General features: G+C 28.5%; 2 protein-coding genes across 2 annotated transcripts; both read left to right on the top strand.

Moving 5' to 3' along the window:
- Positions 1-878: 878 nt before the first annotated feature.
- On the top strand, positions 879-2,558 carry mRpL28 (mitochondrial ribosomal protein L28). Its single transcript, XM_088205571.1, has 5 exons — positions 879-965; positions 1,245-1,509; positions 1,573-1,892; positions 1,953-2,134; positions 2,429-2,558. The coding sequence occupies exons 1-5, from the start codon at positions 945-947 to the stop codon at positions 2,475-2,477; spliced, it is 837 nt and encodes a 278-aa protein (XP_088061697.1). The 5' UTR covers positions 879-944; the 3' UTR covers positions 2,478-2,558.
- A 3,694-nt stretch (positions 2,559-6,252) lies between these two features.
- Positions 6,253-23,163, top strand: LOC148237844 (ketimine reductase mu-crystallin). Its single transcript, XM_088206137.1, has 6 exons — positions 6,253-6,703; positions 6,767-6,946; positions 7,333-7,531; positions 22,150-22,341; positions 22,703-22,832; positions 22,915-23,163. Exons 1-5 carry the CDS (start codon positions 6,326-6,328, stop codon positions 22,792-22,794), a joined length of 1,041 nt encoding a protein of 346 aa, XP_088062263.1. The 5' UTR covers positions 6,253-6,325; the 3' UTR covers positions 22,795-22,832; positions 22,915-23,163.
- The last annotated feature ends 656 nt before the right edge of the window (positions 23,164-23,819 follow it).

Genomic DNA, 23,819 nt, shown 5'->3' with positions numbered 1-23,819 from the left:
TTAACATTATTGGTCTGGCCCTTAAAACATACGCATCAAGATCGCAAGTTACAATTAGTTCGATTTATTTTATACCTTGAATATTACAACCGGGTCCCGATTATTTGGAAATTCTATACCCTCCCTCTCGCCAGACCTGCGCTCCAGTATTATTTATTTGAATGAATAATATATAGTTTACATGTTAAATTTTATATGTATACAGTATGATCCAATTTGAGTTTCTTGTGTTAGCTGCACAGTAAATCAGACAGCTGTCAATAATCATGCGTGTTTAAAGTGTCAAATAATAGTTTTCAACAACACATTTACGAAATTGATTTTGATAAACGCGTTAAAATTGTTTAATTGTTATACAAAAATAAAATATCTGTACGAACTGTGTATCGAAATTTATGGGAAGATTATGGTAAATTGGCAAATTGCTTCTGATATGAGTCTGCGAATTGTTTCTATTTATATCATCAATAAGGAAAAATTAGTGTTATAGTGATAAAAAGTACATATACGTACATACATTTTTAAGAGTATATGAAAAATATCAATAAATATAGCAAAATTGCTGACAACAATAAATTGAAAGCATAATGTATATTATTGTTGCTAAACATGTTTTTTAATTATTTAATATTCCACCGCTGGTTGAAAACATCAAAAACTACACGTATATGATATGTATGAAAGTTAGTTTTAGTATGTCAATTTAATTAATTATCAGTTGTATAATTTAATTGGTAAAAAAATGTTTGCCTTAAATAAAAATGATCATTAGCTTTGCTAGTTTTTATTCCAAAATGTGACCTTCTTTTTTCCAAAGATCTTTAATTCAAATATGAATAAAATGATATTAACTTATTAATATTGCGAATATATTTTGTACAGTAGCAACACTTGTTCTGCCATTGCCTGCGGTTGAGACGTTTCGTTAGATTTTTTAAGGTCTGATGGCCGCTTTCGGACCGCAGGTAACAAATAAATCATACTTACATACTTAAATTAGAATATTTATAAAAATATTTACACAGCTTTTGAGTTTTCCATATGCGTTTCAAAACATATTTTAGGTTATAATTTGGTTATGTGTCAAAAGTGTATATTTTCAGTTTAACATCAGCATATCTATACAAATTTAAATTAAAGCTGACGTTTAATTTATAGCTCACACAGTAACATATCCGAGTATTTGATATTAATTATAAGTGGAAACTTGAATTACACTAAATATGTTATTATTTAATTAACAGAATGTGAATCGCTCCTTGGGATTCGTCCACAGGAAGACTCGATGGGAAAAAGGTCTCGGTTGCTTACTACCAGAAGCATATAAAAAATTCTGGAATGAGTGGAAGGTAATGAAGCCGGTTGCCGTAAATTACACCCCAGAAGAAGGCAGATGGAAGCGAAACGAAGTGACTGGAGAAATTAATCCTGTTCAAAATGTTCCAATCCCGGTGCAATATCCTCCTCAGTTTGACGAAGGGTTATGGGGTGGAGATGGCATAGTGAAAGGTAAAATCTAAGTGACCTTATTGATTTTAAACTATTCCTTTAATGTATTGCTTATATTTTTAGGATTTAAGAAAAAGGCATACTTCAGCCGAAGAGTTACGCATTTTTGGATCCCACCTCTCAAACGATCTGTTGTATATTCGGAAGTTTTGAACGTTTACTTGTCAGTGATCGTAACTAACCGCACTATAAACCTAATTCATGAAAATTACGGTTTCGACCATTATATTCTTAAGACGCCGGCCTGCGATCTTAAATCTGTGCTAGCGCTCACAATAAAACGCCGAATATTGCAAGGACTTTTAAATAAATGTCCAGCGTATAATGACGATCCGGTAAAACAAAACGAAGTTTACGAGCAGTACAAAAAATATCTTTCTTCTGTGAGTTGATGATTTTTTATGCAATATTTTACGTGTGTTAACTGTCAATATTTTTTACAGTATTCATCGGAAGATATTGAATGGTATGGATATACTTGGCAAGAAGCTATTCTTAAGATAGCGATAATAAAAGAGAAGCAAAATCAACCAAAACCTTTGAAGCAGGAATATCGTAGTCAATTAATTGAACAATTAAAAGCTGCTGGTATTTCCGAACTTCAAGATAAACCGGAGGGACAGTTGTATGTATTATTTGAATTTAATTATATATAATTTTATTTATTTTTATATTTACTATTTTTTTCATTATAGAGAATTTTGCGTAACTAAATTAAAATTATTAATCATACTTGAATAATAATATTCAATTTCAAGCTTAGTCTTGTTGTTTGTTGATATTTAACTATATCATCAGTTTTAGAGATATTTTTACAATTGAAACAGTGTCTATATTTAATTAAATCAGTTTAATATAAATTTATTTTTATCATAATTTTTTTCCGATATTGAATCCTAATTTATAAATATTTTTTCAGGGGATGGATTTCGAAGATTAATCCATTTGCCAAGAAACAAGAGACTTAATCCTCCGAAAAATGTTATAAAATATGTATAGTTGTTTTAATTTGTGGAAAATTTGTTTAATAAAACATAAGATAAATAGTTTTACTTATATTTTATTTTAAATTTGCTCAAAAATCCTTTTCTTTCATATACTACATACATATATTTATATGAGCTGAGGCAATTTAATTCCTGTATTGGCTGAATGAAATGAAGAATTGTTTATTTAAACACGAAAAACCATCTCTAGAGTTGTATTTCTTTATTTTATTTAGGTGATCAAACAGAATTATAATTGTATCGTGATTAACATGAATTTTTATGTTTTGATTGTTCATAAATCATACATTGGATGCGGAGGTGATAAATTATTAGATTTTTTTCTACAAGAGTTTGCTACACGTTTTTTCGGAAAGTGAATAATTTCGGTTTCGGTCACAATTTTGCCTGATTTTTATTTAATTGTTAGAGTAGTCACTTTAACTTGTCATTCCTATGGGTATTTCGCTTATTAAGAGTACCACAGGGGCTTAATCCAGGTCCCCTGCTGTTCCTCCTGTTCAAAATTATGTACATATAACTTGGATATGTGAGAACCACTCGATCAGATAAAAAGCACTTATCCCGAAAACGCGTTAAAAACACAATAAACCAAAATGCTAATAATCTTTACGACTCGCCGGCAAGTGCAATTGCTATGCCGACAAGTGCATTTGTACAATCAAACATTCCGAGGGATGTAACAAATAAATATTGCATTGACAAGGTGGATAGCCTTTGGAATGTATTTCCAGAAACAACAAGTGCAGTACAGGCAGTTCTCGAGTTACGACCACCTCGACTTACGACCATTCGGAGTTACGACGAAAAAAAAAGTTGTAAAAAAAAATATTTTTTTATGTCATACATAATTTCAAGACTGGTTTGATAACTGTTTCATTCCAGAAGTAAAGAAGAACTGTGATGAAAACGACATAGCCTTTAAAATTTTATTGATTCTTGACAATGCTCCAGGCCATCCTCCACACTTAAGGGAATCACATCCAAATATAAAAGTGGTTTATTTACCTCCAAACACCACCAGCATTCTACAGCCGATCGATTAAGGGGGTATTGCTAACTTCAAAGCCCATTATTTAAGAATCACTTTTGCCCAAGCAATTGCAGGAAGAGACAAACATCAGACATTGAGAGAATTTTGGAAAAATTACATCTTTCATACAATAAACAATATCTCAAAAGGATGGTCCAAAGTAACGACGAATTGTATGAACGGCATATGGAACAAACTCTTAAAAAAATATAATGACAATATGTATTTTAATAAAGAAGGGGAAATAGATGAGATAGCAAATATTATTGTAAAATGTGCTCAACAACTTAATCTGGAAGTTGATAATGAAGATGTAATTCATCTTTTGGAAAATGATGTTGAGGAACTCACAAACCAAGATTTGATTGAGATTGAGGAACAACGAGTTGCAGAAAAAAATGTAATGGAGCTAAAAGAATTAGATGAACTCGAAGAACCACCAAAAAAAATTGTGTTTAAAAGACATGGATGCAGCTTTTAGCCAAATCAATGATGCTATTAAAAAATTTAAAAATATGGACAAAGACATCGATAGATCTTCGAGGGTACACGGCCTTATTCAGCAAGCACTTGCGTGTTATTATGAAATTTATAGAGAAAAGAAACAACAAACTGTACAAACAAACCTGGACGTTTTTTTAAGAAAAACAAGCACTATCACTGCACTCGCTGAAAAATCTCAAGAATTAACAATGGATATCAGTAGCACAGATGATAAAAATACTCTAGATCAATTCTTATAAATAAATTATTTATGTAGATATTTGCTAAAAAGTATTTAGTTAACAACTTGAAGTCAGCAATAAAAGTGGTTTTTGTATTTCGCATGTATGCATTGTTTTTAATTATTTTTTGTATGATTTTCGACATACGACCTTTTCGAGTTACAACCAAGGTGGGGGAACGGAACCCCGTCGTAACTCGAGAACTGACTGTATTGTCAAATCATCTGTTCAAATTCTAACAGCCATGCAAAGATTCTTTTAATAAAGAAAGGAAATAGCAAATCTGATTCTGCGTGCACATGTACACATTGCATACGGAACATATTTCCATAAGAACATTACCAGATGCTTGCAAAAAAGGACGTTTTCTGTAAGCAGTTGACATTTCTTTTATGATAGTTTGAGAACTTTTAACATGTTTCTTTTGAATTTTATGACTCAATTCAATAGGAATCTCGGTTTTGAAGTTATGCATTTACTTGCTGATTACATGATTTTTATAAGGTAGGGACGCCATTTAACACGTTGACTGCCAACTACGAGATATCTCGTAGGTTGTTTACTTGCCCAGGATACCTACTAGGAGTTATCTCGTCCCTTCATTACTTGTTATATTTGTACAGCTACAAGGAAACTCGTAGCATAACTGTGTAAATATGAATAGATGGCCTCAGGAAAGAAAATAAAAATCAGGTTTGGTTTAAATGAACAGAAAATATAATTATACAAAGTTTATACAAGGAAATTATATTATTAAAGTTTTTAATAATATAACGTAATTAAAATAAAAAGAAAATCACATTGCCTTTCTCAATGTGGAAGCAAATCGTGAAGCTGTTTCTTAGCTTAATTGCCACTAACTTCAGTAGAAAGGTCTTTTTCAAGACTTAAAAGAATTAAATCTGAATTAAAGAGCACAATGTCCTTTGATAGGTTGTCTGCACTGAGCATTTTATGCAATGAACGTGACATTTGATGAAGTCTTGGATGATTTCACTATAAAAATCTGAAGCAAAATATTTTGGTCTACTTTACTTATATTTATTGATTGAAGCTCTTTTTTATTTCTTAACATGTATTTTTATTACAACATAAGATTAGATCTAAAAGTTAGACACTATTATTGCCAGGTAGTCATGATCATCTTAATACACACCAGATAATTCAATTTGTAGGATCTGTTCTTTTTAAATTAACATTAAACATAAAATATTATTTTCTCTAAAATTCTTACTTATTTTAATAAAAATATAAAAGTTGGTTATTGTATAAGTTGCTCATAATATTAAATAAAAGTTATAATATATTTATGTAATCTTTTAATCACGACATACTGTATTTAGCAATAATATCTTATGTTATTATTAAAATTTCTATTACTAATACTATGAGTTGTTTAAATTAATACTCATGAAAATGGGGAGCTTGGAGGGGACTCACAAGTAAAATAGCCTAGAGCCCCTCTTCATCTAAATCCAGCTCTGTATATTTGTTATTAACAGCGTCTCATAATGATTCGAAAAATACTTTACAAACTTACCGAGACACAATCCATACTCGGAGAACAAATATTACATCCATATTTCGAACCACCTTAAAACATGTAAAATAATTTAGCTTATGGCCAACAGATGACTGAAATAAAAATACTTTTTAAGGAATTAAATATATAAGAGGTACAAATCTATTCTGGCTTAAGGAATAAAATATAAATTTTCAATTCGAATCTTGGTATTCCATGGGGAGTTAGCCTAGAGGCCTTATTATTTTGCTTCACACACTGTTTACATTTTAAATTAAAAACATATTTTTATCTTGTGGTATTTTATGTACATATGTATATGGTTGTTGAACTTTATTACATTTTTTTGTTTGAATAATATTTTTGTTTATTTTACGTTATCTCTCATTTTTTTCTAGATAGTTAAATATCGTGGTTGTGGTTTTGTTATTAACTATTAAATAGCAATTAAAAGAAGCGGCATGTGATAGTTCGCTTTAGTTAGGTACATGAGATTGAAAGCGTTGGTCATATAATCTTATCATCTAAAATGTGCGATTTTGTGGTGTTGAATGAAACACAAGTAGAAGAGCTATTAGATTGGAATAAAGTGATAGCAGCTGTTCGGCAATCTTTAGTAGCAGTATCAGTGAAAAGCGTCGAAGTTGATAAGAGGCCAGAAAAGTACAAGGATTTGAAGATGAGGAATCCGAAGAGAACCTTCATGGGTCTTCCTTCAAATAAAGGCATAATGCTTACCATGCCTGGCTATATCGAAGGTTTTTTAGTGGAAGGTGTTAAGGAGTCTTCGTTGACTTGCAAGATATTGAATATATTGCATAACGAAAATCGCGAAAAATCTTCACAGATTCCTTCTATTACCGGCTACTTGTATTTGTTTGACGAGGAAAGCGGTAAAATGCAGGCTGTATGTGTCTCGGATATAGCACGTGTGGCGGGTGGGTTGTAAAAGTTTTATATTTTATTCTAGACGATGGGTGCCGAGCGCGTGACAGAGTGGAGAACGGCGGCAGTGTCTTGTGTAGCCACTGAGTTGCTTTGGAAGAAGAGTGTCGGTCAAGGGGGGAAGTATGTTTTGGCCATTATGGGTGCTGGAGCACAGGGACGTATTCATGCCATTGCGTTACAACAACAATTTCATTTTGATGAGGTATGATAAATAAAATCAATAGTTAATAAATAAAAATAATACATAGAAAAGCATCGACTGAACGAGTAGAACGGTCAATTTGTTTTAAGCTCTTATTTAATAAGCAAAGGTGTGACCAAGATGAAGATATGTATCAACTATACACACACGCAAAGCTTATAATATTATATGTATACGATATACAGTATATATAAAAATGATCTCATAAACCCTTTTTAGATTTTCTTTTGCTTGTGATATTTCTGTTTATGCGGTTATGATATGTTCACGTAAGATTTTTACGATCGAATAATATACGGTTATTGCGCGACAGCGCTACGTAAACATTTCGCACTTTTTTTTAAAGAAAATATGTATATTATTTTCTCTTTTTCGCTTTATGATAGATTCGCATTTGGAATAGGACCGAGTCCAGAGCCCAGCGGTTGGTCGACGAATTGAAGAAAATGAACATTGCGAGGGTTATTAAATTTTGTAAAACTGGCGGTGAGTGCGCTCAAGAAGCTGACGTTATAGTTACAGCTACGACTTCAGAAGCAGTAATCTTACAAGACGACTGGGTGAAAGCTGGAACTCACATAAATGGTACCTAAATATATTCCTATCGCGTGAATCGTTTTTAAGTTACTAATCAACCAACGATTAACTTTTATTAGATTATTTAGATGGCATTGCTATTCAATTATATTCTTGGTACATATCTAGACAAAAATTAGTTGTAGTTAAAAGTAACAATTATTTGAGAACCTCTGTTAAGGGATTCGGACGTGCGTGTGCGTTTCGCTTATTTATTCATACGTTTATCCCGCGTCTCAACGTAATTCTCGTCAGAAAGTTTCGTTTTCAGGTTTTTCAGGTTTATCAGATACTCTGGCGGTTAACGGACCCTTGTTAACGACCACAGACGAATACTTTTACCACCCCCTCAAACTTGTTTGCGAGAATGTTCCTACTCTTGTTAAGCTTGTGAACATATTTCGACGGGGCGTGCCATATTTTTTCTTCGTCTTTCAGCAATAAAACATAGTTTTACGACTGTGGCTTGGCATTTCCTTAACTCTGACCGGTAGCTAAGATTTCGTGGTCTCTAAGTAAGTAAGAACGCACACTAGTCATGTTTAATTTTAATTGTTTATTTTATAACTAAGATTTGTCCCCATCATCGTCGCTGCTATAACATTTTATTCAGGAGAATGTCATGATATCATTTTTTGCCAATAAATATTTTTATTAGGTATAAATTATCAAGTTCTATTTAAAATTTATTGATATTTCACTCAGAGAAAGCAGTCAGAATATCTTTCTATTATATATTTGTCCTGACTTTCTGGTCAAGGGTTTATTTTTGTTTAGGCAAAGTTTTTATTATTTAATACATTGTGTAGCAATAGAGACATGTTTTCAAACAATAGTCTCTAAAGCGGGCTTGCACTGGATTTCGGACGTTGAGCTGGACCGAGGGATATGAAGAGAGAAGCGGCGGTTTTTGCGATCTTCGTTGGTCTGTAGTTAAGATGACCTTGATTTCAGAGTAAATCCGAATGCACAGATTATATTTTCTTAAGGTGACGGATATTATAATATTTTCTGGTTTAAAGCGTAATTAAATAGATTAAAAAATTCTCAAAGTGGTGTCCCGTAAAAATTTTTTTTTTAAAATGCTTATAAACAGGTTAAATTATCATTTTTTATTATGATTAGAAGAGCCAACATATTATTTTATATAAAAAATAATTATTTAATAGGTATTTGGCAGTCTCATATGGATTGCCTAAATCGATACAATATACAAGATGTTAAATTTCCCAATAAAAGGAAATATAGTTTGGAAATTTGATTAGCTGTTAATCTCTATTGCTTTAACATTTGTATAAACATGCGTTTTAAAATAATTATTAACTATTTCTGAAGGTTCAAATGCAGTCATAATATAAATATTTTTTGAGTATTAAAAAAAGTACAATAATCCATCAATTAAAAAATTTAAGTTCCATCATATCATAAAAGTTGTAGTTAACACTATTTAAATATTAGTTGGTTTGTGTAGAACTAAGATATTCTTTAAATATTTTTTCACACTTTTTACAAAAATAGTAATTTGACTGATTATTATATTAAAATCAATAATAATGGGATAATAAATTCTGAACAAATTTTGTGGACGTCATGTTAGTAACGTTTGTGCAAATATTTTGCCGCTCTCAAATGATATTGTTAGTTTTTTTATTTGCATGGTAGCTACACTTGTGCGAAATAGCTGAAAATATACAATAGTTAAACGACAAGTTTTTATTTCGTGGAAAAGCAGGGAATAGCATTTCGTGTCAGAATAAGGGAGCATGGCATTGTATTACTTTTACGAATATGATATATTTGTAAATCTATATTATATTAAGTATATAATAAAAATGTTCCGCACATTTTTTTTTGGATTTAACTAAATAGATTAAGGATATTCGGTAAAATAAGTGATAATATTTAAGAAATTCATGTAACATGCAATTTTGAATAAATTGTTTACTTTGTAAAAAATATGCTGTCATAAATTTTTAAGCTCAATTTTATTTTAATTCAATTTTTTCAATTTTTTTTTATACTTTAGTTATTTAGTATATGTCGTCGAGATAAATTTTTAAGCTCAATTTTATTTTAATATCCGTACGTTCAGACACTAATTTAATAAAATACGTACTAAGCAGGGCGCGGGCAGTGAGATACTTTCCCTCTCGATCACTCGCGTGTGAGTAAGAGATAAGAGCATGCGGTCCGCATGCCCTTTTCTCTCACTCACCCTCGTCACATAACACGCGAGCGAGCGAAAGGGAAAGTATCTTACTGCCCGCGCCTGCTACTAAGATATCAACGGTTAAAGCACGACCGACTTAACTTACAGATATTACATCTAGTTTGTATTATTTTTTTTAAGATTAAGTATTAAATTAACCCTTAGAGAATGATAAAGAAATGCTTATTAAAAATTAAATGTTGCTAAGGTATGTTATAGCACTAAACATTATCTATTCTTAGAAGAAGTAAAATGTGAAGGTTCTAATCATGGAATACTGCATAAATTGATTTTGGGATAGAAACGAAATGTATGAACGTTAATATTTATATTTCAATAAAATTCTTAAATTTCTCATTCCAGTGAAAATTGCTGTTAGTCGCAGAGATGCGATAAAGTCGGCTTAAGTAATTTTTACCTTGTTTTATGAAACAGTTAAATAATTAAAATTATCTATTAAAAAATCACAGTTAAAAATAAAAATTAAATAACATAGAAATAAGTGTCACATACAATTTTAAAAGAAACTAGACCTAACATTTAAAACCCTGACAGTTATTTATTTAGTTTCAAAAAATAAATATATTTATATTGGGCAAAGAACAGTTTTTGGCCTTTCCCTTTAATTATTGTTCCAATCGATAATTACATATATGGTTTTCCTAGATTTTCCTAATCTCATGAATCGATATCGCAATGAATAATAATTAAATAGAATTAGGTGATGCCTAGGGACAATTACTAATTGTAAGCTGTGATCATATTTTAAATTTAATAAAAAATATGTCACTAACTTTGTAGTTGTTGATTGTGTTTATCCCGTTGTACCGCATTAAGCTAATGCCTGTTATGTTAAAATGGATAATGTTTAATAAATAAATTATTGAAGAAATTTCTTCATTGTTTATTTATCTAATTAAAATATTACTGATGAAAATTAATATCAGAATTTTAAGGTTAACTACGTTATCTGAGCTAGAAAATTTCTAGTCATTTAAATTTAATATAAAAATCGTTTATTTATATGCTATAAATATACAAATTAACACAAACCAGTTTACACTGAAATTATATAAAAGCTGGGGTTCATAAATATAAACATTGTAAATGTATGTATTTACCAACGTAATTCTCTATTTTCACGTCGAATGCAATTTACTTAACAATATATCGGAAGGCAATTAACTATATAATAACATAATATAATTGCATTATTTTATAAATTTTTCTCATTATATTTTTGTTTAATAATTGATTAGGTATTTCTTAAAGTATGTTTTGAAACTAAAAATTAGTATTTCTATATTAGTCGATTCCATAAACTTCTACAATTTAATATCTGTACATTGGCAATGAAAAACTAAAATTGATTTATTATTATATTTTTTTTAATATAAAATATATTCATTTTCCTGTTTCTGGCGTCTCTTTTAGTCGTAAGATATCATTCTGTATTAAAAAAATCTCTTACAAGAAGCTATTGTGTTATTAAGTATTTCGCTTCTTTGTTAACTTTCCGTTACATTTCCCCATTTATACATTAAAAAAATATTAGAAGTCAAAGAAATAATGTTATTTAAAAAAATATTATAATAAAGCATTTGTATATAAATATAAAAAAATGCTTATGTAATAAAATTATATAAAGCCAAATAAATTAATTTCAATTAATTTTAACAATCTGTCACGTTGTTTTCTTAAAAACATCAATTAAAGTTAGTGAATATTTTTAACGACGATGATAAATTTAACCTCAATTTTTCTTATACATACTTATAATATTAGAGATTTTCTTTATACTAATGGTTGGTTATTTATTTGAAGTCTCGATAAAAGCATAATAATACATCATAATCATAATCAATATCAGTAAAAATATTTTGATTTGATGAAAATATATTACATTTTTGATTATGTAACATTCTTAAAGCATTCCATACATTTTTGTTCAAAGTGAACGTAATGGTCTCTAGCGAACCGTTCTAAAGTTTTATGCCTTTTAGTATGTTGACATTATTTGAAAGAAGTATCGAGATTATATTAAAGAAAAGTATCGCTAATACAATATATATTATATTTACACCTGGGATTTTAAGCGATTCAGATTAGTGTTTTTTTATTTTTATCGATTTTTCGAAAAGAAAGGAAAATAAAAGGCAAAGCTTGTACGATTTTTCACAACATGTAATAAAATTTGTGTGTAGAAAAGCTCATTTATTCTGCTAAGCAACGGTCGTAAAAGCTTAATGTTTTTTTATCTCAATGGTTGTTAATGCTTTTTTTATAACATCTTAATTAAATCTATTTTGATTTTATAAAATTTATACAGATACTATTTTTATTAAATATTATGAAACTAGATACTAAATGGTAGAGGCGAAACTCAATTAACCTTTTAATATTGCAGTAAAATACTTCTTGCTTGTTTCCTATTTCTACTCTCAGCGTTAGACAATGTTTTTGTTTATCTTTTTAATCAGATTTTTCCCGTTTCTTTGTTTGCTCAGGACAAACGTTAAGATTATTCCACTAAGACGATTGGGGTCCGCAAATAATCCCCTTGAATCTTACGTAAATCCGATTTCTCGCATGCAATTTTAATAATATACAATATGTATAAGAAAAATATTTTAATTATAAAACATATTGTTTTTGAAAGTGCGAATCTGTGGATTTATCTAAATAAAATAATAAAACTATGAATATATATTCATAATTGGTATATATAAAATATAAGTCAATAAACATAATATAGTATAAAATAGAAAAAAGAGTTGCGTTTATATGGGTGGTCCATTTTTTATATAAATATAATAAATTAAAATAAAAAAAATATTAGTTTATTATTATATTGTATTATACTGTAAAATAATAAGATATCGATTTATTGATGAATCTTTAAAGAAATTTGAAATTATCTTACGGTTGTGGCAAAAAAAGTTTGAAATTAAAAAATATTGTACATTTATTATAGGTATTTATTTTGAAATTTAGCTGATATTCAGTAATAAAGCATTTGATTGAATTACTGTTAAATATTTTATGAATGCTAATGGATCAAAATAATTGAAGAGGTTTATAATGTTATATAGAAAATGTATAAATATACTTTGTTAAATGTTTATTTAACGAAGTATATTCATGAAGGCAAATTATATTTAACTAATAATGAAGGCAAATTATATTTAATCAATAATGTTCTATAAGTTGAAAAATATATTAAATTTATTACTTAAAAAATATTTAATATATGCGACTGAAAAATAGCTCTTATTTCTACATATACTATAAGAAAAAGGGAAAACCGCTAATTGGTTTTCCCAAAAATCTCATAGGTGAATGCATTAAAATCAAATCCTTATTATATGAGGAAAGGATTATATAGTAAAATATTTTTCTGAGTAAAGGGAAATAATTTTATTATTTTTTACTTACACAATTTATTCACATTGTTATATTTCATGTTTTAAACACGTAATATTTTTTTATGTTGACGTAAAAACTTTTATATCGACAAAAAATACAGCATCTTAATAAAATATCCAATGAAATGGGGTCATTCTATATGCAAATGTGATTTTTATAGTCAAAAACAAGGAGTGGAAAACTTTTAATGCTTTGTAACATCAGCGAAATTTTTGGCTAGCGCTTCAAAAATTCGGATTCGCATTGAAGGCAATATATTCCACTTTATAATATAACTAGAGGCTTTGTGGGGCAGAATCTATGCATGGAAATTTTTTAGAACGCAGAAAAAATATAAATATTTATGCTGCTTTCAGATTTAAAATATTAGAATAATATCAAAGTTTACGAAAGGTATAAATGTCCATTAAATCTTTAGATTTTTAATCATATAGGGTCAGAATCTGTCAAATAAGACATCTTCCAAGGTCATATGACATACCCAGCACAATATTATTCAATATATGGATAAATAAATATATTATAGAATAGCTTAAATACCATAATATCATATATCAATATAAAATAAAATACAGATATTGCGTCTTTACTACCAATCTGGAACACGGTCACGCGTTTATATGTACATACATACATATGTACATATAGTACATACATATGTATATATACACACGTTCTGTGCAAATAAAAATGTGTGTTTGTGTCTACGCTGTTAAAATACGTAAAACAGGATTACCATGTATTTACGTTTGAACTGAAGCAAATACGTACGTAAGTTCCTTTGCATATAATATATATGTATGTATAATATGATATTCAATACTCGTGATTTATGTTAGAATACAATAAGCACTTTCGAGGGGTCTGAAATATAATATGCTGTAATTTAGTTGAGATCGTTTAATGTGATGATCTTAATAATATAAATGTATCCCCTAGCACTCTCTTCTTATAAAAATTAGCGCAAGACAGTAATAAATTGCGTCATATAATTAATAGAAGATATGAGTTATGTAATAAGATTTCATATCTAAAGCTACCTAAGGTAATTAAGATTAATGGAAATCTCGTTGAATATAATATATATATAAATTAATGTTATTTTCCAAAGAGCACGACTATTACCCTCTTTATTAATCGTGGAATTAAAAAAATATGTTTAAAAGAGCCAATTTTATCATTCTAAATGAAAAAAATACGATAATATTATTAAATTACATAATTTTCCAAATCCAAATGCTGTACAACAAAGTTGTAAGTTATCCATTGAAAATTTATATTTTACTTCAGTGGCTATAGCTTAATATAAACGTATATTCTGCTATGTGTGTATTCTCTTTTAACAGACAAATTTCAATAATAAAAAACGTGATGCTCTTTAACTAAAGTTTGTTGCCAGAATCATACAGTTACGTTGAATCATTTATTTGATTAATATCACCAGGACGGAAGGATGGATACGACGGGATAAGGAAATTAAATAGGTTGATTTATATTCCAAAACTTTCCCGAATAAATCATTAATCGGAATATATTTAACTGTGATATTTTTGATTGATTTATAATTATTAAATAAATTCCGCATTTTCATGCTCATAAACTAAATAAAATGTGTGAGCAAATTATTGTGATAAACAATTTTATCTATTTTTTTATTTATATATTAACGTACATTATAAATTATTTTAAGTATGTACAGTTCATATACAATTTACATGATTAAAATAATTGGCATATAAATAATATTAAGTATGCCATTTTTTACTTGGCAGATGTATATGAAAAGCTTCATATATTAAATATAATATTACAAAAGGCAAATGTCACTTTATAATTTGTTAAAAAGCCATTCTTGCTTATGTCAACAGACTGAAGCATTTCAAAATTAATTTAGGTCTTTGTGAGTTTTCCCAATTTCAATTATTGGGCACTATGGGCAAAAAAATTAATTATACCTATCTTCTTATATGTTGAGCATTTGAAATAGCTTTATGATGATATTGAAATACTTAATTTAAATATCGCGGATTGGGTGTTACATCTATTTGGTGTGAATTAGAGTCTCCAATTACTCAAACCATCAACTACTCGAGTATCGAATATTAAAATTTTAAAATACTCGAGTACTCGAGTACTTTCGAGTATTTACCAAATGGACCAAAATAGCTATTATTCAAATTCGTGCACATATAAATAAATAAATAAAATACTTAGTATGTTAATTTTTACAATTATTTTAACTTCACGAACATACTTTTTAAAAACAATAATGCAAAAAGTGTCTCGAATTTAATATTACTGCTAACCTTTGGTTTTATTATTCCCGTTATGGAAAAAAACCTTTCCGTTGCTGTTGATGTTGGTCTTATTGTCATTAACGCGTTGGATAAGGCTTCTAATTTATATCTGTTCGCTTTTTATAGATTTAAAATTTTTTGAACTCTCTTTTTTATGTTCTCTTCTTTCATTCCCTTCTCTGCTTTTCTCTTATTTCCTTCGACTATTGACAAAATAGTATTTTATAATTCTTCTTGAATAGATTTTTTTTCTTAACAATATACAATATTCTACTCCTTCTGATTATTGCGAAGAATTTAAATCTATATCCTTCGAAGATGTATTTGGGTGAATCCCTTTCACTCTAGAGCGTAACGGTTCGCAAAGAACTAACTTTACTTTAAATGCCTTTAAAACACACAATTGTTTTGATATATATTTTAAGCTGAGGGATCAGTATAAACAATTGACAACACTTTACGCTACAACTGCATAGTCATAAAACCTAAAAATTTTTTTGTTGATATTTCATATTGTTCATTGCCATAAATTAGATAAGTCGGGACTGTCGAACAGAAAACACAAAAGAAATTTCTCCGTCGTACCCACTAACATAGCCGACGACCGGAACTATGCAACTATGGAACTATGAAAAAATTATACCTGATAGTAACCACTCTAACTCGGGACTTCGGGCATAAACGCCAAATAAAAGCAAGACGTTAACCTTTACCGGACCGAGTTAAAGTTATTTTTGTTTCTGAAATATTTCAATTTTTTAATTTCGAGTATTAATCGAGTAATTTTCAAAATACTCGATTATCAAGTACTGGAAAAATAGACAAAAATACTCGAGTATCGAGTACTCGATTACTCGAATTGGAGACTCTAGTGTGAATGCAGCTAACGTCACATTAGAAATTAACCTCATAGAGCTGCAAGCAAGACACAAACAAAATAAAAGGTTAAATAACTCTCATGAAATTTGTACAGGTGGCCCTCGACTTTCGCACATAATTGGTTCCTGAAAATGTGTGCGAATGTTGAATGTTCGAAAGTAGAAGAAAGTAAAAATAATTTGAAATTGTGTGTATTTTAAAATATTTATTTATCAAGTAAATGTAAGATGTTTAAGAGGCGTTTAAGAGACATGTTTAAGTGGGGTTTGCGAGTGTTTCATTTGAAAAGTTATCAAGAGTTAACTGTTTTCCACTATTATTTTTCTTTTCTTCATATAGTATTTTATAACATGTTATTTCTTTATTGATCGCCCTACGCACTTGAGATATGCGTTCTCCACTGGGATCACAATCTTCAATAATATTTGAAAAATTGTCAAGATGCGTTAATGCTTCATTCTTATTTTTCATTGTTAAAGAATTTTCTAAAATAAACCTGTCTCATCTACATTAAATATTTGTCTAGCTCTAGAAGAATATTCTCCATCTTCAATAATTTTGGATAATTAGGAAATAAATTCTTTTGCAGCATCTTTATCCGCATCAGCATTTAATATTATGCATTTAATATTATGAAAAGGATACTTCATTTTAAAATTGTAAAACCAACCGTTACTTGCTTGAAAAACTGTGTTAATTTTTTTTAAATCTATCCTTCCAATCTTTGTGCAAACTAAGAGCTTTTGCTTGAATAATTGAAATACTCAGAGGGACATCTTTTTGATGTTGGTCATCAATCCATGATGACAAAAATTTTTCCATTTCATCCATATTTTTTTTGCTGTGTTTTTTCGGAAACATATCTTTAAAGATTGTGAAAATATATCTTTAATTTCCACAATTTTAAACGTATTCCTTAATTATATTTTTATTTTGCAAAATTGAACATATCGTAGACCTATTTGTATCATACGAACGTCCGATTAAAGCAAAAGATTCACCGCTATCAGAACGTCTAATAATTTCCATCTTTGTCTCGAATCATGTGAAGTTTATTAGTCCTTGATTTTTTTTTGTTCGTATCAACACTGAAGTTTTTCCGTTTCTCACTCATGTTTACATTTTTTTAAAAAAAAAATTAAATTAAAAAAAATTTTTTTTTAAATGTGCGAAAGTCGAATGTTCGAAAGTCGAGGGCCATCTGTGTTTATTTTATATGCGTTTTAAACCCAAAAATCATGTAAAAAGCTCAAAAAATGACTTCGTAAAACATATTTTTCTTTCTGAACTTACTGTTTAAGATGAAAAAACAGAATATAATCTAACTGTACATTTTTTCAGTATTTTACAAGTCTTGAGCTGTGGCCTCTCAAATGCAGGATTTTTCTATGTGCCACCTAACACCCGATTAAGACACGCGTATCTATATATTTCCAACAATATTTTCTTATACTTATTATTAAACGAAAGCAAGACAAATATTAAAATATTTGATTATTTAAGAATGGATAATTTGCCATTTGATTACTCAAATATCCTACAAAACCGTTCTATCACATGTAGCACAAGTAAAAAACATATTGTGTTCGTCAGAGCTTAATGCTCAACGTCGCAGCAAAACACATATATCAAATCTGATGCATCAAAAGCAATATTTTTTATACATACATAGAATATATCATCTTTATATCCAAACATTATGTGAAACTGTCGCTTTAGCTTCTAAGAAAAATGATAGCATTATAATACATATATTACGTGACAAAAAATCTCGAGACTATTGCACTTTAGATATCAAATGTTACGTTAAATAAAAAATAAATAAATGTGATTTGAAAAGAAACACAAAATAAATCAAACCAGTGTAAATTTTATTAACATCTTTAATATGCACTAAATAAAATCAAACTTATTACAGTATCGAGAGTAAATTAGGAAGATCGCTCGCCGAGGTGATAACGCGTATTAATCGGCATTTTGACACATGCCACATTTCTTTGCACAAAAGTGACACATGATAAGGGTTAAAGTTAGACATCACTTATTCAGAGCTTGGTTCCATCTCCTGCCCCGTGGCGGATGAATAATGGCGGCAGTCAGGCTACGCGGGTAATGGTTTCGCCGACAAGAGTAATCCTTGTAAATTTTACAATTTTGCACTGGCATCGGCAGACCGCGAGATACTTTTTGGAATATGGACAAATTAGTATAACGTATCATATAACCCGATAATGATCCAGTAAATTGTGTCATTCGACAAGATAATTATTATGCCATTAAATCTGTGAGATTTAGTATAGTGGGATATAAGTAGGCAGCTTAGATTTTTATTTGCAATGGCAAGGTTTTCATTTTAAACAATTTAACATATTTTTTTTTGCATTCGATACAGGTTTGTATCAGTAAATACTTTCCTGTGACAATTTAAAAAAAATTGAGGACTGGAAAAAATAAATAGCAAAAGCGTGAACTATGCAGAATGAGTTGCTTTGCATGTTTTTCATTATGGTTTTGATAAAACCGAATTCGATAAATATATATTTGTTCCCATTAACAGAATTCTGAAAATAAGTCAATCTGCAAGGATGATAAGTATTTAAAAATATTACAGAGTATCAAACATGATATTTGTTTAAGTAAATAGCGTTTAATCATACAATAAATTTATAGCTTCATATAGATTAAAGCATTATACATTTAGAATTGCTGCAGTTTGCTAGGAAATCATATTAACTTATACCGCTATTCAATAGTGGTTAATGTTAGTAATAATTAAAATTATTATAAAAGATGAAAAATACTATATTTAACTCGCTACGTGTCAAGTATTTACTTATGCGTTTAAATTCAGTATAAGAATAGCAAAGTACATTTTAGATAAAAGCGAAAAGGGTATTTTTAGGTAAGAAAGCATTATATAATTTTATTATACTATTTTCTTTGTAATTTACATCAATCAGGTAGAACACAAAAGTGCGTGAGGTAAATTTTAAGTAAATTTGCAAAGAAGAAAAACTTGGCAAAATATATTTCAACGGTTAGACGTGGTGAGAATGTGAAATTCGCTAAATACATATATAACCTTTTTTGGGGGCTAAGAATATTTGCGGCAAAAGAAAATGAGGGTGAATATACCATAATAAAAAAAATGTAGTGTTGCCATAAAATTAATTACAGCCGCATCGTGTAAGAGTTTTATTTTTATTTTTAGCAAGGGAAAAGGAGTTTGTCGTTAAAGAAAAGAGAGTTTTACAACTTTTTTTTTGACAAAACTTTTTTCTTGCGATATATATTGATATATGTTTATAAATATAATATAACTTATATACAAGTTGTTGCTAAGCTCTTTTTTAAACTATTATTAATAATATTTCAATAAATTTAATTTTATTATACTTGAAATATTGGACGCTTCAATGTAAAGATATATAAAATTCATATACTAGTAAAAATTTAGTAATTATGATTAAATCAAACGTCTTATCTTTAAACTATACACAGGTGATGAATGGATGGATGCAATCTCTATGATGTTTTAGCAAAGGTGTAAAAGGAAGTATTTTTTATACAATATATATAAATCAGATATTATTTTTAAGGTCTCTATTTATATACAATATATTGATGCGTATGTATTAATTTTGTTATATAGTTTCTCTACTGACATAATATTTATTATTAATTTTACTATAGCACATTATTTGATTTTACTAGATGTCTTATACTCTAATATGATTTATATACGTGCTTGAAACAAGACGATGAATAAATCATATACTACTTTGTTAGTATTTTATTATTCTCACATTGTTGTGTTTTTCGTATTCATATAAATATAACAACAAAATAAACATCAACGCAATAAGAGGATATATAATTTTACAACACCATTACAATAAAAATATATACTGCTTACTCATACATATTAATATACATGTAGGATATTTTTAGTAGAAGAAAACTTTTTAATGCATACATTTTGTTTTCAACTTTTAGGTAATTATTCAATTAAACAGCTCGAAGTGGTAGCGTTTTAATATGAATTATTCATATCAGAGTTTTTAAAACTTTTCAAAAATACCTGAAGCCTTTTAAACTAATTTACATATATTTAAGTACTTTTTTCTTTTGTGTTATGTAATGCTTCTAAAAAAATATATATAAATTATTTTTTAATGACTTAAACAACAATGATTATCATTACAATTTAATATTTATAAATATTCGTTATTTTCAATTAATCGAAAATTAAATTACGAATATTCGTAAAGTTATAAATAATCGAAAAGTATTACATATTGAATATTGAACAAAGGTTTATTCAACACATTTAAAAAGACAGCAATAAAAAGTATCAATATTATTTATTTTGAATCGGTATTAAGTTTAAAATGCTGTCACAGCCAAAGGTAAATCTAGACATTTTATTGCAACTATTGACACTATTTTTTTGAATTAAATTTGTAGTTCATGAATTTTGCATAAAAATTGGATAATTTAAATGCATTAAGTCCACATAATGTCTTAGGAGTTAGTCTTAGCTCCTAAATCCATTTTGAATAACTAAAAAATAACTCTTACTCTAATATTCAAATACCGAATTTTTTAGCTACTCATCATTCTAAAATTTGTCAAACTATTTTTAAGGTATTCGTTTATATTCGTATTGAAATTCAATTTTTTTATCTTCTAAAACATAAAAAAAATGACTCTAAAAACACAGTTTTATTTCATGTTTTTAATTATTTGTTAATAACATTGTTTTTCAATGTACCACTATATTATCTACAGCCTAATTGCTTGTTTTCTTTTTGTAAAAAGATATAAAAAGGAATAATTAACAAAGAAAATATTAAAGTAATAAACCGTTTGTAATTGCCGAAATTCCAGAAATGACGTTTTTGAGCATACCGAATTTTAAACTTCATACCGATTCATTTTTTAAAGTATTTTAAGTTACAACAATTTAACTAACTAAGAATTTTATATATAGAAAACGTTTAAATTAGCTGTATAGTACGATTTTGATATATTTTATTAATTTTTACTTTATTCAGTTACTGTGATTCTTTCGTTGTAGTATCATAGGCATTAGCCCAATGCGTTAAAACGGGGTAAGCACAAGTAATGCGACAACAGACTGAAAAAGTCAGTAAATCACTCAAATATATTGTATTAATAATAAACATAGCTTAAAACTTCTTTTAGCCTTGCATCAAGTTTTCTCTATAGTTTTTATTTTTAATTCGCCGTGAGATCAATCGATTCATTGAGAACGAACAATGACATGACAGACATTTAAGAGCACATTATAATTATGTTTTATTGCGCACATAAATAGACTGTGGTACTATATATGTATGTATATGCAAATAGTAGAAATTCAATTATAACATATAATTTCATGTGTTCTCCAATAAATTATTTATTAAAAACGGTGATTAATTTTAATCTATTTCATAGTAAAGAACAGACTCGCATAAGCAGGCAAAACATAGTAACGCCTTCACTTGAAATCCGGGGCTAGCCCGGAATATTTCATTAATCCGGGATTTCAGCACTTTTGAATCATGAATGTTTTGTATATCCGGCACGTTCCGTCACTTTAATATAAGGTTTTTCCTATTTAGATTGTGTAAAATTATTATTATTAAAAAATGTAATGTAATTGGAGAATGTCTTTTTTCATGTTTTAATTTAATATAAAGTATTAAAAATAATATAATAATACTTCAGTTAGAGATAAAAGTATTTTTTCTGACAAACTGCCCAATTTTTTTTATCAATATATCTCATCTGATGTTATTTTTTTTCAGCCGTCGGCGTCGGTGAAAATACAGAGCTTTCTTTGGAAATTTATAAAAGGTCCGACGTATACGTAGAAAGTAGAGACTTGGCAAAATCTGAAATCCCTCACATAGCCTTAACTGGCGAACTCGGCGAACTTGAGTTAGATGTGATAAAGAGACCCGAAAACACCGAGAGAATTACGATTTTCCAGTCACGCGGTGAGCAAAAAGTCCCCACATATATGTCATGTATTCTAATGATAAACGATTTATTAATGTTCAACGTTAAACTACGTGGAATAATCAGATTTTTTGTTATTACTTTGGTGCTTTGATGTCACACCACATGGCTTAATTCGCAGCGCACACTGAAAACTTAATTACTATTTAGAACTTAGTGTTATATATTACGGTTCTAATTACTCGTGAAAGTTTCTGTTTTCTTAGTTTAAACTATGTATGTACATACAGCGTTTATGAGATAAACTCGAGAACTTGACGATGTCGTTATACATGGAAAAGTATGCGAACGAGAGTGCGTAGGTATAGACAAAGTTATTGATAAAGTTTCTTGTTATAGGTATAGGGATTCACGACTCGGTAGTAGCCAGATTGGTCTATAACGTATGGAAGAGAAAAATAGCAAATTCACCTTCTACAATCAAGATATAAAGATATAAGAATATATTTTCCCTGAAGAAAAGTGAACCGTATGTTGTATAAAAATGAATAATGTTGGATATTTAAAATATACATTAAAAAATAATTTTATTTTATTTATATATATTGTAGGGATTGATTTTTGTAACACATACTACTTATTATTTGTATAATTTCGGACATAAGTTATACTTATACTCGATTCCAAAAGCACTGTTTCTTTTGTCAAGAAAGAGATACAAATATTTAGGTTACACCCAAGAATACAAATATTTGGGTTACATTCAAGACACGTATGTAATATTATATATACATATATATACAATTGATTTGATTATCATCATTTCCATTATGTTTTAAACAATTATATAAAAAATAAAATATAATCTAGATTTTTATAACATATGATACAAAGTATCAGTTGTAAGATCTATTTATTTGTTATTTTTTATTAAGTAGTAAGCTTTAGGGTAAAAGTATGCGTTTAGTAAAAATAGGTTTATCTTTATACATAATTGTAAAAGTATATACATGTAATACAGGCGTGTAAAATATTATCAGACCCATATATAATATCAAATATATAAAAATGTTTTCTAAAAAACTATTAGTATTTTAAGAATTGCACATCCCGTCAAATTAGCACACATATTTTTTAATGGTTAAAAAAATCTTTAGTGCCAGTTTTATATCAAATACAATAAGGGAAATAAAAATACACATGGAAACGATGTATTGATCGAAATTCGCAGAAGACTTACGGACGTGGTGGTATCGGTAAAACAATGACGATATAAACATATAGCACTAGCTTTATTACCCTGCAACGTCCGGGATAGATCCAAACTCATTATTTATTTATTATAATTAATTTTATTCACACTGTCATTATAAATTTATTTTATTGATGTATGCAGTAACACGTAATCAGTCGTCAGCACGTCGCTGTTCAGTTACTTTTATTGTAATGTGGTTTATTGCAGTAGCATGTAATCGTCTCATTAAAAATAGCATAGCCTAGACTCAGAATGACATGT

Source organism: Plectrocnemia conspersa, unplaced genomic scaffold (genome assembly GCF_051122295.1).
Source record: "Plectrocnemia conspersa isolate PC_06_02 unplaced genomic scaffold, ASM5112229v1 ptg000002l, whole genome shotgun sequence".
Taxonomy (NCBI): domain Eukaryota; kingdom Metazoa; phylum Arthropoda; class Insecta; order Trichoptera; family Polycentropodidae; genus Plectrocnemia; species Plectrocnemia conspersa.
This window is presented reverse-complemented; position numbering and strand designations above follow the sequence as displayed.